This window comes from Hemitrygon akajei, chromosome 19 (genome assembly GCF_048418815.1).
Source record: "Hemitrygon akajei chromosome 19, sHemAka1.3, whole genome shotgun sequence".
Classification (NCBI taxonomy): Eukaryota; Metazoa; Chordata; class Chondrichthyes; order Myliobatiformes; family Dasyatidae; genus Hemitrygon; species Hemitrygon akajei.
This window is the reverse complement of record NC_133142.1, coordinates 9,386,772-9,405,161: the sequence shown is the minus strand read 5'-3', so window position 1 is coordinate 9,405,161 and position 18,390 is coordinate 9,386,772. Positions and strand designations below refer to the sequence as shown.

General features: G+C 40.6%; 1 protein-coding gene across 1 annotated transcript in view; it reads right to left on the bottom strand.

The window, feature by feature from the left end:
• Positions 1–864: 864 nt before the first annotated feature.
• Positions 865–18,390, bottom strand: part of LOC140741730 (rab GDP dissociation inhibitor alpha) — a 58,025-nt gene continuing 40,499 nt past the window's right edge. Inside the window, exons 8-11 of the mRNA XM_073072049.1 lie at positions 13,366–13,537; positions 11,247–11,391; positions 7,987–8,041; positions 865–5,535 (exon numbers count right to left, since the gene is read on the bottom strand). Of these exons, the coding sequence (XP_072928150.1) occupies positions 5,386–5,535; positions 7,987–8,041; positions 11,247–11,391; positions 13,366–13,537 (522 nt within the window). The 3' untranslated portion in view covers positions 865–5,385. The remainder of the gene's footprint in view (positions 5,536–7,986; positions 8,042–11,246; positions 11,392–13,365; positions 13,538–18,390) is intronic.

Here is an 18,390-nt window from a genome sequence, read left to right as displayed (position 1 = left end):
GTTACAGTTGAGTGAGGTGGTAACAACTGACAACCAAACACTTCCAACATCACAACAAATCAGAGACAGGAAGAGAAGAATTATTTTTCAAGTGGCCCCTTTTTCCTTCTCCTTCACCTCACCTGATTAACAAGGAAAACAAGTCACTTTTCACGAGCACAGCAAGAATTAAATTCTGATGTTGAGCTGCTGCCTCACAGCACCAGCCATCTAGGTCCAATCCTCACTTCTGTGCTCTCTGAGTTTCCTCTCATAGCCCAAAAGATTATTAAGGTGGGTTAATTGGTCCCAGGCTTGTAGGGAAGTGACAGCATCCAAGGAGAAGTTGAATGGAGATGTGGGAAAGATACACAACAGATATATTGGTTGATGAATCGGATTGCTCCATAGGCCAGCATGGACCTGATGGGCCAAATGGCCTCACATTGAAGAGACAACTTTGGTCTGGTCCATATTGTACCAAACTAAATTAGTAATCAGATGCCCAAATAAACTAATCCCTTCTGCTTATGAAATGTCCATATTCTTCCATTTCCAAAGAGAAAATTTTTAACAGCTTCTTGAACAACTCCATCATATTGGTCTCCACCTCATACCTGAGGTAGCACATTCCAGGCATCTACTATTCTGCAAAAACTTGCCCTGCCCATCTCCTTTGAACTTGCCCCCCCCTCACCTTAAATGCATGCCTCTGGTATTAAGACATTTTAATCCCATGAAAAAGTCGTAAGTAAACATGGAAAACATCAAAGAAACAGAAAAGGAAATGTCACTTGGAAATATGGGTACTTTATGTTAAGGCTTAGAAACTTGCGTATATTATCAGGTGACCATGTTTGAACAAAAACTACAGAAAACACTGCCTTAGTTTTTAAATACTTTAATATTTGATAATTCAGGTCAGGATAGGAGAATGTTGTCAGCTGTTTCTTACAACAGTGTTTACAGTACAGAGCAATACACAAGCCATTTAAGACAAGCAATTCTACATCAGAGAGCAACAGTGGACACACAGCAAGCATGTATTCCGACAGAACTTTAACAGGTTATGAACACTATCATGTTATAGCACAAGGATCTTTAAAATGAATTGAACAAAAAACCTCATTGACAGGGTGCTGTGTTCACACCATTCTGACCATAAATAGACTTGTCCTTTTCTTTCCTCTGCTGTTGATAGTTAAGGGTCCCACAAAATCTATAGCTACGTGCACTACATTGTTTGGATAATGCAGAGCCATGCTGCAGAAATCCCAATCTGACTTGGCCATTATGAGAAATGCTGAGGGTATACTGTGATGGAAGGTGGGTGATGATGGTTCTCTTATTACCCAATGGTCTCTGTAGGAAACTGTGCTTGTTTGAACAATGAACATGGTGTGAAAGAACACCTGCCAGCACACTCAGTTCCCAAAACTGCAAGGGAAGGTTGCTTGTACCAGCGAAGGTCCAACAGTCTATAATGTTCAGAACAAGGAGTTCTCTGCCAGTTCTCAATAAGCAGGTTCATCATTTCATAGCCATGACTGTTCTTTGGGCTTGCATTCGGATCATGCCTTTCTAAAACTCTGGCTGTCCCACAAATATTCCAGAATAAATATATTAATTACTAAGGCATGAATCATATAGGAAAACAAGACAAAGTTTGAGAAACGGTGTAATCCCGCAAACAGTAAACTTAAGAGTAACCAATTGATCTGTTTTTATTGTAAACACAAGAGATTCTGCAGTTGGTGAAAAGCCAGTGCAAAACACATAAAATGCTGGAGGAACTCTGCAGGTCAGGCAACATCTCTGGAGGGGAATAAACAGTTAACATTTTGGGCCCAGACCCTTCATTAGAACTCCAGACAAGGGTCTTGGCCCAAAATGTCTACTGTTTATTCCCCTACAAAAATGCTACCTGAACTGCTGAGTTCCTCCAGAATTCCATGCATGCTTATCAGTTTTTAAAATTGTATTGGTACAGATTGTTAAAATTGTTATTGATACTGGGGTTCCAATTGTATTGGAACCCCAGTACTGGACTCTTGACTGCGTGACAGGGCTTTGACAATGTTCTCTGCTTACTTCATTACACTGATATGCGGCTGTCGTTAAAGAAGTCTCATTCACTCTGTCAACTTGGTTTAAAAAGTAGTTATGCTACTGACAACAACCTATTGGGTATTGATGGAAATTTGTAGTGATACTGTATTAAACTCTTAGTTAAGATCTGAGAATGGTGTCACCACACAAAAATGCATCTGGCCTCTACTGTGAAGGTACTGACTCTCCAGTGGTGCTCAAGACTCGTTTGATTGGATGAGGTAAAGATTAAGTGAAAGTCTTTGCCAGCAAAGCTTCAAGGTAGGGCAACTTGGATACACAGGAAAGATGAGTGTCCAGTATGCACTATGACATTTTTGACCAACTCCTATGATAAGTGGAGGAAATAAGAAACCAAATATTAATGCCATTTCTCAGTCTGACAAGATCTCCACACACATTCTTATCAACCAGCACCTCTACTAGATTCTACAACCCACCTACACACAAAGGGAAATTTTTAGTGAACAATTAACATACTAGACTGCAAGTTTTCAGGGTGGGGAGGAAACTGGGATGGAACACCCAAGGGAAACCCACACACTCCGGGAGAAACAAAGGTCAGGACTGAACCTGGGAACTCATGGCTCTACTCACCGCACCACCATGCTGCATAGCACTCAAGAAGTGAGCTTCGTATTTAACCTTTGCTGCTTGTATGTTTAGCATCCACTTTTAATAAAATTCTGAGATCCCTTTCAAGTTGGTCTTTAACCACTTCATTTTGCAGCGTAACTAAAGATCCCCTTTTGTGAAACACCATCTAATGTCTAGTTAATGCATCTTGCCCAAGTCACTTCCTTACAAACAGGTCATTCCTACTTTGGTATCAGATGCAAAACAGACCACTGTGCATTTAATTTCTGAGTCCAAGTTACTGACACAAAAGACATACTCCAAAACTCACTCTGACCCAATCCCTCAAAGTACTCCTTATTGGTTCTTCTCAGTCCATCTTCAAAGAGGTCCCCAGATTGTATAGATATTATTATTGTTTACTGTAAGTTACCAATCAAGAATAAATCAAATTAACACTTGAAATTTAGGGAGCTTAGAGAACCTAGTAACTAAACAAACAAGATGAATAATGGATTTAAAGGTAATTCATAAAGTTGTCATTCTGTCATGGGAATATTTTGCTTTGCATGTGTACACAGCTTTCTAGAGGATAGAACAAAGCAGAACTAGTTAATGCTGACCGGAGTTCCTCCAGTTGGTTAACTAGTGTGTGGGAATAAATAAGTTATTATGCTGACTGCCATTTCCAGTTTTACTCTATAGGAGATGTAGGGTAATGTGCATGGAAATACGAGTATTCACCACAGGTAAAATGCAAGCTCTCAGCTACAGGGCAGAAACTCTCTATAAAGCATGAGATACTAAGGAGCTATACCCATACACATCGAGTCAAATCCAGTTATGTCACATCATAAACAAGTTATTTTAAACCTTTTTAATTAAAACATTCTACTTGCTCTTTCACATGAGAAAATGTTTCTGCCATTACATTTTAAAAAATTAGGCAATTTATAAACTTCTTTGGGATCTAGTTTCTGGAACCCACAACAACTCTCAGGATTCTGGACTTTCCTTCCTGCCTCTGTTTCTTTCCACATTTCCAGTTTTCAACCAGTGTTTCAGCCAATTTGGTATTAAGAACGGTGAAAGAAAACGAAAAGAATTAAGTGTCTTTTTGCCTCTTCTTCAAACAGGACGTCATCTAGGGGCTTATGCAAACTATTGATGACAGACCAACCAATATAAATATTTGTCAATCCATGGAAAAAAGATCTCAAAGGATTAATGTTCAACCTTGTTTGTTGCACCAGTCAGTCCTGGTCTGTTATGTTGTAGTAACTTGTGTAACATTATAATGACACTTTGAGAATGAAAAACCTTGGTTTTTTGGTCCTTTGTTCAGAGGTCTTTGCTCAGGTCACTGCAACTTGCTTCTCTCTGACTCACCTGAGCTCAGGGAAAGGCCATGGGAATGGTTGGTGGGGGGGGGGGGGGGGCTTTAAAGATGGAAAGAGTGGTCCCCTTTCAGTAAAAGGACAAGTGCTAGCTTCTACCAAACCATTGAAGAAAAACAACCCCAGTGTTTCACAATGTGCTCAATAAAAATCTTCCTCTGTTAATATCGCTCTGCATCCTTTAATTAGCCCTGATGGAAAGGGATTGCTATAAATCTCCAAAGGCATTAAGTTTGAGTTTTCATAAATGTTTTTCAATAAATAAAAATCATAGAATGATACAGCATGCAAGTGAGTCTATGCTGACCCATTTAAATGAATTCTACATTAATCACAGAAGATGGAAACAAGCCCTTCAGCCCAACATGTCCATGACAGTCAAAGTGCTCATCAAACTGGTCCCATTTAACCTTGATAGGATAGATATGAAGATTCACAAGAATGATCCTGGGAATGAATGAGGAGCATGTGAGGTCTCTGAGCCTGTACTTGATGGAAATTCAAAAGGATGGGGGGTGGGGGAGAAAATCCCATTAAGATTTACTGAAAGCAGAAAGGTCTGCATAGAAGGGAAGTTTCCATTATTAACAGAGTCTAGGATCCAATGGCACAGACTCAAAATAACAGACATCTCTTTAGAGCTGAGATGAGAAATTTCTTCAGCCAGAGGATGGTGAATCTGTGAGAGTCACTGGATATGTTTAAAGAGGAGGTTAATAGGTTCTTAATTTGTGGAGGTCAAGTCATTGGGAGTATTTGAGGCAGATACTGATCATCCCCCCCCCCCCCCCCCCATTGATTAGAAATATTTACGAAATAGCAAAGGCTTAACCGGATTTTATCAGTAGATTTAACCATGCACTTGTAGTATTGTGTAAAAGGATGCTTAGTCTGTCAATCTACTATGCATGGTGGCAGAGCCAGAGAAGGGAAAATTCACAGCAATGGTATTCAGCACTCAGCGGAAGATGTGGAATTTACTCCCATACAAAATTTAGGCATTTAGTGAAAGGGAGACCTAAGCTTCAGATAGCTGGGCCTCAAGTCTGATTTCACCGTAAAAGCGATACTAATGTATGATACCCACGAATAATCTCAACAGGGTCCCACTGACCAGACTGAACGTAGAATCTTGATTCATCTTCCCTGCCCCTTCCCCCAACCTGAAGAAAAGCAGAAGATTTGAAAACCAGATCGAAGAGCCAGGAGTTTCTTTGGACAACTGCACGTATTTCTGTAAATAACAATCTAACCCACTAACAATTTTGTCAGTAATTCTCATGTGAAAGTGCTGTTGAAGGGAGTGCAGTGTGGAGTACATATACTACGCATCATCTCCAAACACGTCGTTCTGTTTGCGCTTCATGTTCTCAAAGTCGAAGTCACTGCCTGTCATCCGTTTGTAAATGCTCTTTATGTCATCACAGGTCGTCTCAAAGTGGGTAGTTGCATCGTAAGAATTAGAGATGAAAATCTGTAAGCAAAGAACAAACTCTTAAACAGTCATGGAGACATGCGCGATCTAGATGAGTACATGGAGAGGTTTAGAGGGCTATGGGCCAACCATGGGCAGATGGGACATACTTGCTGGGCAACACAGTTGGCATGGAAGAGTTGGGCCAAAGGGCCAGTTTCCATCTTGTAAAAAGTACAATCAGTGGCGACTCTGTTAGGTAAAGGAGGGACCCAATAAAGTGGCCACTGAGTGCATGTTCACGATCTTCTGCTGCTGTAGCCCATCCACTTCAAGTTTCAATATGTTGTGCATTTAGAAATAATCATCTGCACTCTGCATGATTATTTTTACTGTCACCTTCCCGTCAGTTTGAACCAATGTGGCTCATCTCCTCTGACCTCTCATTAACAAAGCACTCTTGCCCACAGAACAACCACTAACTGGATGTTTTCTATTTTTCACTCCATTCTTTGTTAACTGTAAATACTGTTATGCGTGAAAATCCCAGGAGCTCAGCAGTTTCTGGGATACTCAAACCACCCCTTATGGCACCAACAATCATTACACAGTCAAAGTGACTTAAATCATCTTTCTTCCCCATTCTGATGTTTCATCTGAACAAATGAGCCTCCTGACCACGTCTGCATGATTTTATGTATTGGGCTACCCCCACGATTGGCTGATTAGATATCTGCATCAACAAGCAGGTGTACTTAGTAAACTGGCCGAGTGTGCAAGTTTTCATCACCACTTTTTTCTTCCAGAAAAAAGCAATTGCTGCAAACATTGCACCTCATTTACCAGTGATTTTTCATTGCAACGAACTTGTGTATCACCTCAACCCTTCCTCATCTTCTCTGCCGTGGGGCCTTTCAAGCTGCAGAATGATAGGTTAACTCACAAAATCGGAAATGTTTTGAGATTAGTAAATCTTTGCTGGTAAACCTGTCCATCTCACGTGACTAAGTTTGCTCCTGGCAGGATTGAGATTCCAATACATTTTGTATCCTATTGCTTCGCAATTTCTTTTCCAGGTTGGACATCTCCTTTTGACACAAGAGATCGTTTGGCCCAAAAGAGTCTAGACCAGCTCGTAATGCAGTTTCAATCCCCAACTAATTTATCCCCGTTATTCACCCCACATTCTTAATTTTTCCCCAGCTGCTACCATTCAACTACATGAGGGACAATTTACAGCAGCAACTTAGCCATCAGCCCTTAGGTCTTTGGGGTGTGGGAGGAAAGTAAATATACACAAGGGCACAGGGAGAACATGCAAACCCTACACAAACAGCTCTGGAGGTCAGGATTGAACCTAGGTCACTGGAACTGTAAAAGGACTGAGGTGCAGCACAGTAGTATAGTGGTTAGCATAATTCTATTACAGTGCCAGCAACCTGGATTCAATTCCTCCACAGTCTGTAAGGAATTGGTATGTTCTCCCTCTGACTGCACGGGTTTCCTCTGGGTGCCCCCGTTCCCTCGCAGATTCTAAAGATATACAAGTTACTAGGTTAATTGGTCACATGGGTGTAACTGGACAGCACAGGCTCATTGGGACGGAAAGGCCCATCACAGTGCTGTATTTCTCCAATAAAATAAACTCAGTTTTATTGACGGTGTTTGAACCCATGGTTCATTGATATTAAACCCTTTTGACATTTCTTCCACGTTCTAACCTAGAATACTGAAGCAAAGTCCAAGGCAGAATCTATAGTCCACAACTTTACACATCACGTCAGCAGCAACTTACCAACTTATACAATTGTTCAAACATGGTTAACTCATCAAATCTTCAAGCAAATGATACAGATTTCAAGACAGTCAGTCACTCAAACCTGCATGTCTCAGGTCATCAATTTTTATTCCTGGCTGGGCTGCATCTCCAAACCTTTCAGTGGAGGGGGACCTGGAATGGGGAGATGCTGAGGTGGTTTCAGACAGTGCCTGAGACAGTTACCGAGACTCTGCATGCTTGAACTTCACTCACTTCAACACTGAACTGAATCCACAACCTAATGGACTCAAAGGACTCTACAACTCATATTCTCAGCATTATTAATTATTATTTATTTTATATTTGCACCACTTCACATTGGTTGTTTGTCAGCGTGTGTAGTTTTTCAATTGATCCAATTGTATTTCTTTGAGCTACTTTGATTGCCCGCAAGAAAATGAATCTCAGGGTAGTATACGGTGACATACATATACTCTGATAATAAAGTTACTTTGAACAGGTGGTTTCACTTTTGTATTTCTTTTACAGTAAAGAACCTTATCCACTGATAAACATTAGCAGCTTCAGTGATCTGAACTTGGGCTTTCTAATGCTATTTGGAAAACCATGCAAAATTGAGTTCCTAGCCACATTTCAGAAGCTTTATTTTGACAGGAGTTTCAGCACACTTTAGGGTTGTTGAATTAGTTAGCCACACCCATTTTCATTCATTGCAATCATCAACTCCCTACCTGACTTTCTTTTCCATCATCTGTTGGCTGGTACAAGTCACTGATCGAAACAAACCTGGAAAAATAAATGCAAATTTGAGGTTTTTGATGTCTAACTAACAAAATATACAGCAATCCGAAATCTTGAACAGATATTCAAATCAAAATATGAAACCAGTCCTCACCTCGTCTCATATACTTTCCTCTAATCACCTTAAAGCAGGGGCTCCCAACCTGCCCCCCACCAACTCCTGGATCCCTTACATAGCGTAATTGGTCCATGGCATAAAAAATCTCTGGCTATCTACTCCATCTATGTTTCTTATCATTAAGTCAACACTCATCCTCCTTTGCTCCAAAGAGAAAAGCCATAGCTCGCTCAACCTATCTTTATAGATGACCCAACGATTCAAAGAATAAGGCTTTTAGTGCAAGGTAGGAGAAGAGGTGCAGGTCGTGAAATTTAAGAGCGAGCATCAGGCTTTGGCAGTTGAGGTGTCAGTGAGAATTGAAGAAGTTCTAAAACATTTAGAAGCAGATTTGTAAAAGGTAGCAGAGAGGGTGATGAGAACATGGATGATAACTTTAAAATAGAGACCTTAACTAGGGGTCAGTATGGGTAATAAGAAAAAGCATGGCCAGAGTTTTATATAACACAAAGATTGTGAAAGTTACAGGAATGATGAAGACCATATAGGAAAGTATTGGACAAGTCAAGTACAGGAGTTACATGTGTAGGAGGCTTCTGTCAGTGGCCGAACTGAAGCTAGAGACAATGGGTCTGGAAAGAAAAACAGTTGTTTTAAGACTTCTGCCTGTGCTGGCTTATCAAGCACATATTTACATTAACACCTCTATTCACTCTGATCAACTCTCCCCAGATTCTACTACTCACCTATGACCTAGGCACAACTTACAGTAGCCAATTAATCTATACATTTGAAATATGAGTGGAAACTACATTACCCCTAGTTATTAGCCCTCAATCATCACATTCCTGAACCTGAGCGGATAACTTCACACAACTTCAATCATCTTAACACTGAACTGTTCCCACAACATATGGATTCACTTTCAAGGACTCTTCATCTCACATTCTCAACATTTATTATTTATGATAACTATGCTGTTTGTTTTTGTATTTGCAGTTTGTTGTCTTTTGCACATGATTGTTTGTCAGTATCATTGTGGGTTGTTTTTCCATTGATTTTATTCTATTTCTTTGTATTTACTGTGAATGCCTGCAAAAAATGAATTTCAGGATTGTATATGGAAACATACATGTACTTTGAACTTTGAAACTGAGAGTACTTGGAAGAAACCCATGCTGTCACAGAGAGAATGGACGAAGATTGTATGGCCAAGGATTAAACCCAGCTCTTTTGAACTCAAGACAGTAGCTCTACTAGTTGTGCCCCTGCAATGATACACAACCAAAGGTTACAAACAGCATGGACCCTCAAGACCGCTCACATAAAGTGGGGTGGGGGTGAAGAGATTAGTTTCCAGAGAACAGAGTTTGAAGAGAGATCGAAGACAAAAGGATTTGAGGATGTATACAGAAGAGTAGGAACGTATCTGATTCAGTCACAAGTGAAAGGGTCCCTCTACTGGCTTATTCACTTTTAATGCTGGTTATTCCACAGCAGCTAAGTGAGATGCTGAGAAAGGCAGTTTGATTTCCCTTCCCTCAAGGATCTCAAATATAAATAGAAGCAGGTATACACTATATAAAGCATAGTGCAAAAGCCTTAGACACAGATATATAGCAGGATGCCCAAGACTTTTGCACAGTATTGTATTTGTCAATGTGGAGTGCTGCAGGAAGAATGTGGGACGGGTGACAGAGAAGGAGTGCTGGGGCAGGGGATGTGGTGCAGCCAGCCCTGAGACACCAGACAAGGTCACTTGACTCCAAACAACTGGCTTATTGATCATTACAGAATGTCCCTCTGGTACTTCCCATTCCCTCCCCTCTCCCTTCCCCTTTTCCCAACCATAACCATGATTCCTCTCTCCCTGCCCCCATCTCACTCTCAGTCCACAATAGAGAATTAGGTTGACCATCACTCATGTCATGAAATTTGTGTGTGTTTTTTTTTATAGCAGCAGTACAGTGCAAAACAAAATTACTGCAATACTGTGCAAAAGTCTTACGCATCCTAAGTATATACATGTGCCCAAGACTTTTGTACAGTACTGTATAGCACAGAGTTACTTCATCACTCAATAAGATTCTGCAACTCAAATCCATTTTCATGCTAAATCTCCAAATTCTCAAATTTCTTAATTATCCAGAAAATATATCCATCTCACTCATCTCGAGTGAATTCCAAAGGTGCACATTCCTAAGTGAAACAATGAATTTCTCATCCCATTTCTAAATGGTTGACCCTCCTTCCCCACTACCATCTCCCCCTGCCCTAAGCGTGCCCCTGTTAAGGATATGCCAGTTAGAGGAAATAAAGTCTCACCCAGAATATTATAGCTATTAATAAAATTATTTATCACTTGTCTAAACTCCAGGATTAGTTTCTTTTCCCTAGACAATCTTCTCACTACCAGTATCAATCTACATGCTGAATCAGAGTTACTAATGGGGTTCATTTTTACACAAGTCCATAAGTCACAAAATAAACAAGAACCACTTGATATGCCCAGCACACCTCTCCAGATATTGTAATGAATGGCATCAAAAGACACAAGACAATATCATGAACAATACCTGAAAGTGGAGAGAGGGGAAACTAGTTCTGCTGATCGTTGGAATGAACATATGCAGGTACACCCCAGCTTGTTCTTAAGTACGGGCACCCATAAATTGGGAATTCATAATCAGAAGACAATCTGTAATGAACCTAGTCTGCAAAGCAACTATATCCTATTTCACATCAAGTGGATGTGGCACCTAAGATTAAAATCTAACACTGCCTCAAAGATTCCCTTACTTTGTTTCTCCAATAGCCAGATCCTTACTACAGAAGACAATGTACTTCTTGTCCATTGCTTGGGTCAAACTTGAGAAGTAATTTTCACTTGTGGGCCATTCAATTTAAGATAGCTATTTGTAATTTCAATGATTATTGAAGGAATTGTTTAACCCAAAGAATGTGGAGCCCACAAATACAATTGTGAGGTCTACACATTAAGGAAAGCCAGGCAAGTACAAAGAAAAAGTTACACAGAGGGGTTTGGAAGAAAGTTTAGAGGAAGTTGTGTGTAAGAGACTCCTGTGCATTAATCCAACCATTGTTACAATCTCAGATAGAGAAATGCCTTACGATTTGTCAATGGGTTCCAAAAGCTCTAATGCTGGCTGAACTTCCTTTTCAGGATTGTTGGTCTCCACTGTGGTGCTAACGATGGCGATGTACTTTCCTTCAGCTGCCACGTTGTGTGTGTATGATACGAGGCAAACATAGATATCTGAAGAAATAATTAATTTGTTAACACTTTCTGTAAAACACAAGGTGATTCAGCAAAATTATACAACAATTCATATACTTTTTCCATTATTCTGACATTAAAAAATCTATTCATCACCATAATGAAGAAAACAGCTGATAATATTACTGCTGACTTCACCCACCGTAGGAATTACCTATTCATCAAATAGCGATCAGAAAGTCGCGGTAAGTCCATCACCACCAGGACAACAGGTCAGCTCTGAAGCTTCTTTCCTGTGGCTATCCAGCTTCTCAATAAAACTCCCTCAGGTATAATATCTAAACTGTCCCTGCACAATAGTCTTTTGGTCTGGAGAGCAAGGAACAATTTAAACGCCCAAACAAATTGGAAAAAGTCAGGGTGTCAGGGCTGAAGACAAAGGATGGGCCAGTTCAGCTCGCTGCTCCGTGAGGTTTGTTCATCTCTGCACCGAACTAAGGCCGTGGCCTGGATATATGGGTTACCTAATTGGCTGCAGTGATGACTGGCTTTATCATACCTTCTTGAACTTTAGTTATTTGCTTGCTTTTGTATAATTTGTTTTTTCTGCACATTGGGTATTTTGCAGTCTTTTTTTTAAAAAATGGTTTCTATTGGATTTCTCTTTTGTGGTTGCTTGTAAGGAGACAAATTTCAAGGCTGAATATTTTATACAGACTTTGATAATAAATGTACTTAGAACTTTCCTGGTCTCCTTGCTCTGTTGATAATGAGTCTGTTCATCTGTTCACATTTAAGTATTGACATTTGCACATGTGACCTTTCTGCTAATTGTTGATTGCTCATGACTGTTTGCACTATTGTCCTGTAAACTGCTGGTTGCTATTGTGTTATCTGTTATGGTATTGTCTGTCCTATGTTTTATGCTTGGCACTGAACCACAATCAATTCTGGTATGCTTGACATACTGGCAATAAAGTGATTCTGATTTTTCCTTTCAGGATGACATGCATTTCTGTCGAAGTACCATTAGACAGACACCAGCAGTCCTGTGACTACCCGAAGCCACTGATCCTTCAGTTTAAACTTGGACATGTAGCAAACAGAATGTTCAGCTGTGTAGAGAGAGATGATTTCTATTTTTATTTAGAGATATAGCACAGTAGCAGGCCTTGTGAGCAATTAACTCAAAAACCAGTACGTCTTTGGAATGTGGGAGGAAACCAGAGCACCTGGAGGAAACCCATGCGGTGATGGGGAGAACGTACAAGCTCCTTATAGGCAGCTGAGGGAATTGAACCATAGTCGCTGGTGCTGTGATATCATTATGCTAAACCACTACTGTGCCAAATTCTGAGACACATGCAAATTGTGATGACCGGTGAGTGCTTAGGTGTCAAAGTTTCTGTATTTTGCTTTAACTCATACAGTGAAGGCCAGTGGTGGATTGACAAATTGCCAGATGTTTGTGCTTTGTCAGAGTCTGATGAAACTTTAGCCTTTCATAGGACGCCATTTTCCCATGTGACACCAGTACAACTTGTCTGTATTTTCAACTGTGCAGATATTACTGTAATTGCCACAAAAATACTACCCAGCCTACACATTTCCCTTTCCTTCATACTAAATACATACCTACTAAAAATTGAAAGGCCTAGAAAGAGTGGACATGGAAAGGATGTTTCCAATAGTGGGAGTGCCTAGAACCAGAGGGCAAGGCCTCAGAATAGGATGTCCCTTTAGATCAGAGATGAGGAGGAATTTCTTAAGTCAGGTGGTAAATCTAATGCCAGACAGCTGTGGAGAACAAGTCATTGGGTATATTAAAGCAGAAGTTGACAGGGTCTTGATAAGGTGTCAAAAGCTACGGGGAGAAGGCAGAAGAATGGGGTTGAGGGGGGAAAATAAATTAGCCATGATGGAATAGTGGAGCAAATTTGATGAGCCAAATGGTATAATCTTGCATCTATGTCTTATGATCTTAGATGCAAATTATGCTCTATTAAATGTTACCTGACTTCCTGTTGACCTGCATCTGTGGGATGATAATCTGACAGGAATGACAATCATTAGTGTTTTTGATTGGATGGCTAAGGATGCAAATGACCCTGATAACCTTCCCGACCTTCTTCACCAGTTTGGGTGCGTAGCTTGGATCACAAATCAGCTGCTTGCAACGAGCAACCTGATAATGCAAAAACAAAGAAAAAGGCATTAAATAATAATTTCCAACTTAATAGCTCTGCTATTATATCCTTGAGCCAGCTGCACCAGAACTGGTAAAAAATATTCCCATCAAAAAATATTTTATTGTCAAATGTCTATGAGAAAAAGCATGAAAAAATGTTATTACAACTGTTGTGCTGGACTCACACCACTTACAACTGGTGAATGGAATACTTGGCTTTATTTAAGCTTATAACCGAGAAAACAAAGTCCAAGAATTCACACATTCCACAGTGTACCACACACCTCTAACCACCATCAGGTTTCAGTCAAGGCTTCCTTTTGTTTTTCAAGTCCTAGACTTACTGGAGCATAGAACAGTACAGCACAGGAACAGGCCTTCTGGAACATAAAGTTGTGCCAAACCAATTAAATTAGTAATCAAATGGGCATCTAAATAAATCCCTTCTGCCACACGAACTCCATATCCTTCCATTTACCTCACATTTATGTGCCTATCTAAATGTCTCTTAGTAAGTCTCCTATGTTTCTGCCTCTACCACCACCCCATGCAGTGCATTCCAGGTACCCACTACTCTCTCTAAATTAAAAAAAATAGATCTGCCCCTCACATCTCCTTTGAAATGACTCTTCTCACCTTAATACATGTACTCTGGTATTAGACGTTTTAACCCTGGGAAAATACACTGTCTGCCTGCTCTATGTCTCATATAATCTTATATACCCCCAACAGATCTCCACTCACCCTCCATCTCTCCAGAGAAAACAACCCAAGTTTGTCCAACCTGTCACTACAGCAAATGCCCTCTAATCTAGGCAGCATCCTGATAAAACTTTTCTGTACCTCTCCAAAGCCTCAACAACCTTCCAATAATGGGGTGAACAGAACTGTATGTAATACTCCAGATGCAGCCGAACTAGAGTTTTATAAAGCTATAACATAACTTCCTGACTCTTGAACTCAATACCTTGACTAATAAAAGTAAGCATTCCATAAGCCTTCTTAATCATCCTATTAACCTGTGGAGGCACTTTCAGGGAGGTATGAACTTGGACCCCAACGTCCTTCTGTTCACCATCACTATTAAGGGTCTTGCCTTTCAGTGTACTGTCTCTTCAAATTTTAATCTACCAAGGTGCAATACTTCACATTTGGTCAGATTAAATTCCATCTGCCATTTCTGCACCCAAATCTGCAACTGATCTACATCCTGCTGTATTCTTTGCCAGTCTTCAACACCATCCACAACACCACTAATCTTCATATCATCTGCTAATTTACTAATCCACCCATTTACATTTTCATCCAGGTCATTTATATACATCACAAACAGCAGAACACAGTGCAGATCCTTGCAGAACATCATTAATCACAAACCTTTGGCTAGAACAAGTTTCTTCGACCACTACCCTGTCTTGTATAGGCAAGCCAGTCCAAAATCCAAACCGCCAATTCACCATATATTCCATGCATCTTAATCTTCTGGATGAGCCTTACTAAAATCTGTGTAGATAACATCCACAACTCTACCCATCAACCTTGTCAAAAAAACTCAATCAAGTAAGACATGACTCACCACTCACAAAGCCAAGCTGCCTCTTCCTAATCAGACCATTGTTTTCCAAATGCTCATAAATCCTATTGCTGAGAAATCTCTACAGTAACTTCCCTACCACTAATGCAAAATTCGCTGGTCTAGTTTCTAGGATTATCCCTAGTTCCCTTCTGGTTGAATGGAGTAACATTAGCTACTTGCTAGTCCCCTGAATCCTCACCCATTTTTTTTTAAATTCAGAGATATAACCTGGAATATGCCCATCTGGCCAAATGAGCTACATCACTAAGCAACCCACCTATTTAACCCTCAACCTAATCACAAGACAATTTACAATGACCAATTAACCTACTAACCAATTACCTTTGTAATGTGGGAGGAAGCGAGAGCACCTGAAGAAGCCCATACATTCACAGAAGGAAAATCCTGTCTCCTCACAGACAGTTGAGGGAACTAAACCCAAACACTCCCCCCCCCCACAGGTTTCTCTGTAAATGCACAACGTTGTGCATTTACAGAGTTCAGCAAGAGAGATAATAAGACCACAAGACTGTAAGATATAGGAGCAGATATTGGCTATTTGGCCCATCGAGACTGCTCCACCATTTCATTGTGACTGATCCAATTTTCCTATCAGTCCTAATCTCCTGCCTTCTCCCCATATCTCTTCATGCCCTGACCAAACAAGAATGAATCAACCTCTGCCTTAAAATATACATAATGACTTGGCCTGCTGCTTGTTGCAAAGAATTCCAGTTTCACCAATCTCTGGCTAAAGAAATTCCTCCTCATCTCCATTCTCAATAGTCGCCCCCTATTTTGAGGATGCACCCTCAAGTCTTAAGACTCTCTCACCATAGGAAACATCCTCTCCACATCTACTCTATCAAGACTTTTCACCATTCCATAGGTTTCAATTCTTCTGAATACAGGCCCAGAGCCATCAAATGCTCTTCATATGACAAGCCATTCAATCTTGGAATTATGTTCGCCAACCTTGTTGAACCCTCTCCAGTTTCAGCACACCCCTGCTAAGATAAGGGGCCCAAAACTGGTCACAAAACTCCAAGTGAGGCCTCACCAGTGCTTTATAAACTCTCAACATTACATCTTACTTTTATATTCTAGTCTCTTGAAATGAATGCTAACATTACATTTACCTTCCTCACCATAGACTCAATGTGCAAATTAACCTTTAGGGAATCCTGCACAAGGTCTCCCAGGTCCCTTTGCTCCTCAGTTTTTTGTATTTTCTCTCCATTTATAAAACAATCAACCTTTTCATTTCTTCTACCAAAGTGCATGACCATACACTTCCTGATACTATATCCATCTGCTATTTCTTTGCCCATTCTTCTAAGCTGTCCAAGTCCTTCTGTGGCCTCTACTTCCTCAAAACTCCCTGCCCCTCCACTTATTTTCATATCATCTACAAACTTTGCAACAAAGCCATCAATTCTATCATCCAAATCATTGACATATAATGTAAAAAGAATCGGTTCCAACACAGACCCCTATGGAACACCAGCAGTCAATAGCAGCTAGCCAGAAAAGGCTCCCTTTCTTCTCACTCCTTCCCTCCTGCCAAGCAGCCACTGCTTTATCCATGCTAGAATCTTCCCTGTAATACCATGGGCTCGTAAGCTTGTTAAGCAGCCTTATGTGCAGCACTTATCAAAGGTCTTTGGAAAATCCAAGTAGACAACATCAGCCAATTCTCCTTAGTTTATGCTGCTTATTATTTCTTCAAAGAATTCCAACAGATTTGGCAGGCAAGATTTTCCCTTGAGGAAACCATGTTGACTATGGCCTATTTTATCATGTGCCTCCAAGAACCTTGAGACCTCATCTTTAACAATTGACTCCAACATCTTCCCAACTGCTGAGATCAGACTAACTGGCCTATAGATTCCTTTCTTGTCTCCCTTCCTTCTTGAAGAGTGGAGTGACATTTGCAATGTTCCAGTCTTCCAGAACCATTCCAGATTCTAGTGATTCTTGAAAGATCATTACTAATGCCTCCACATTCTCTTCAGCCACCTCTTTCAGAACTGTGGGATGTACACCATCTGGTTCAGGTGACTTATCTACCTTCAAACCTTTCAGTTTTCCAAGAATCTATCTAGTTATGGTTACTTCACACACTTACTGATCCCTGAAACTTCCACCATACTGCTAGCACTTTCCACCATGAAAACAGATGCAAAATACTTGTTCATCTGTCATTTCACTGCCCCCATTACTCCCTCTCCAGCATCATTTTCCAGTGGCCTGATATCCATTCTTGCCTCTCTTTTACACTTTATGTATCTGAAGAAACTTTTGGTATCATCTTTAATATTATTGGCTAGCTTACTTTTGTATTCCATCTTTACCTTCTGTTATGCCGTTGGCCCCCTCCTTTGTGAAAATCGCAAGAACTCTAGTTAAGGGGGGTCAACTGACCCAAGAGAGAGAGACGTGCGAAAGACCACGTTCTCCCAAGAAGCAGAATAAAAGTGACTTTGACTATTGTCTCATGGAGACCACCTGAAAAGCCCTCGGGCAAAGTGGGCTGGTTGAGAGAGAGATCGCATTACCTGCAACTTGATTGACACCTGCGATCCCGTGAAGAAGTATAAAGGCGGGTCTGAGGGGAGGACCCTCAGATGCACCAAGGAAACACACGAAGGAGAAACGCTAGAAATCCTGCGACAGCGTTTTAATAGCTACAGCTGGTGGTGGGGTTCGTGTGCGTCCTTCCCTTGCCTGGGATTGGCGACTTCACCACGGAAGACGGCCTAGCTACAGGGGAAGCCACAGATGAGAGTCCATTCCCCCAACGAGACTTCCGACTACCTCCTACAGGTTGGAAAACCTGTCGGGTAAATGCTTCATGTTCTCTGTCTTTCTAACTAAAAGTGCACCAACGCGACACTTCCGCCGGCAACTAAGTGAAACTGCCGTGATCTAAAAGACTTTTAGATATCCAGTGAACGATATAAAATCTACATTACCCCTAGACGACGATCGAGCTTGTGTTTTGAATGATTATTATTACACCGGTGTTTTAGATTGAGTTTTGATGATCTGAATGTTTTGTATTAACCATACGTTTGTGCCCTTGTTGAATAAAACGGTTGAAAATAGTAGCATCCGACTCAGCTGATCCATCTATCTTTGCTGGTAAGTTACCTGGTTACGGGGTTTTCGTAACACTTCTTAATGACTTTTTGTTGTTTTGTTGGTTTTTAAAAGCTTCCCAATCCTATAACCTCCCACTCATTTTTGCTCTACTATATACCCTCTGTTTGAC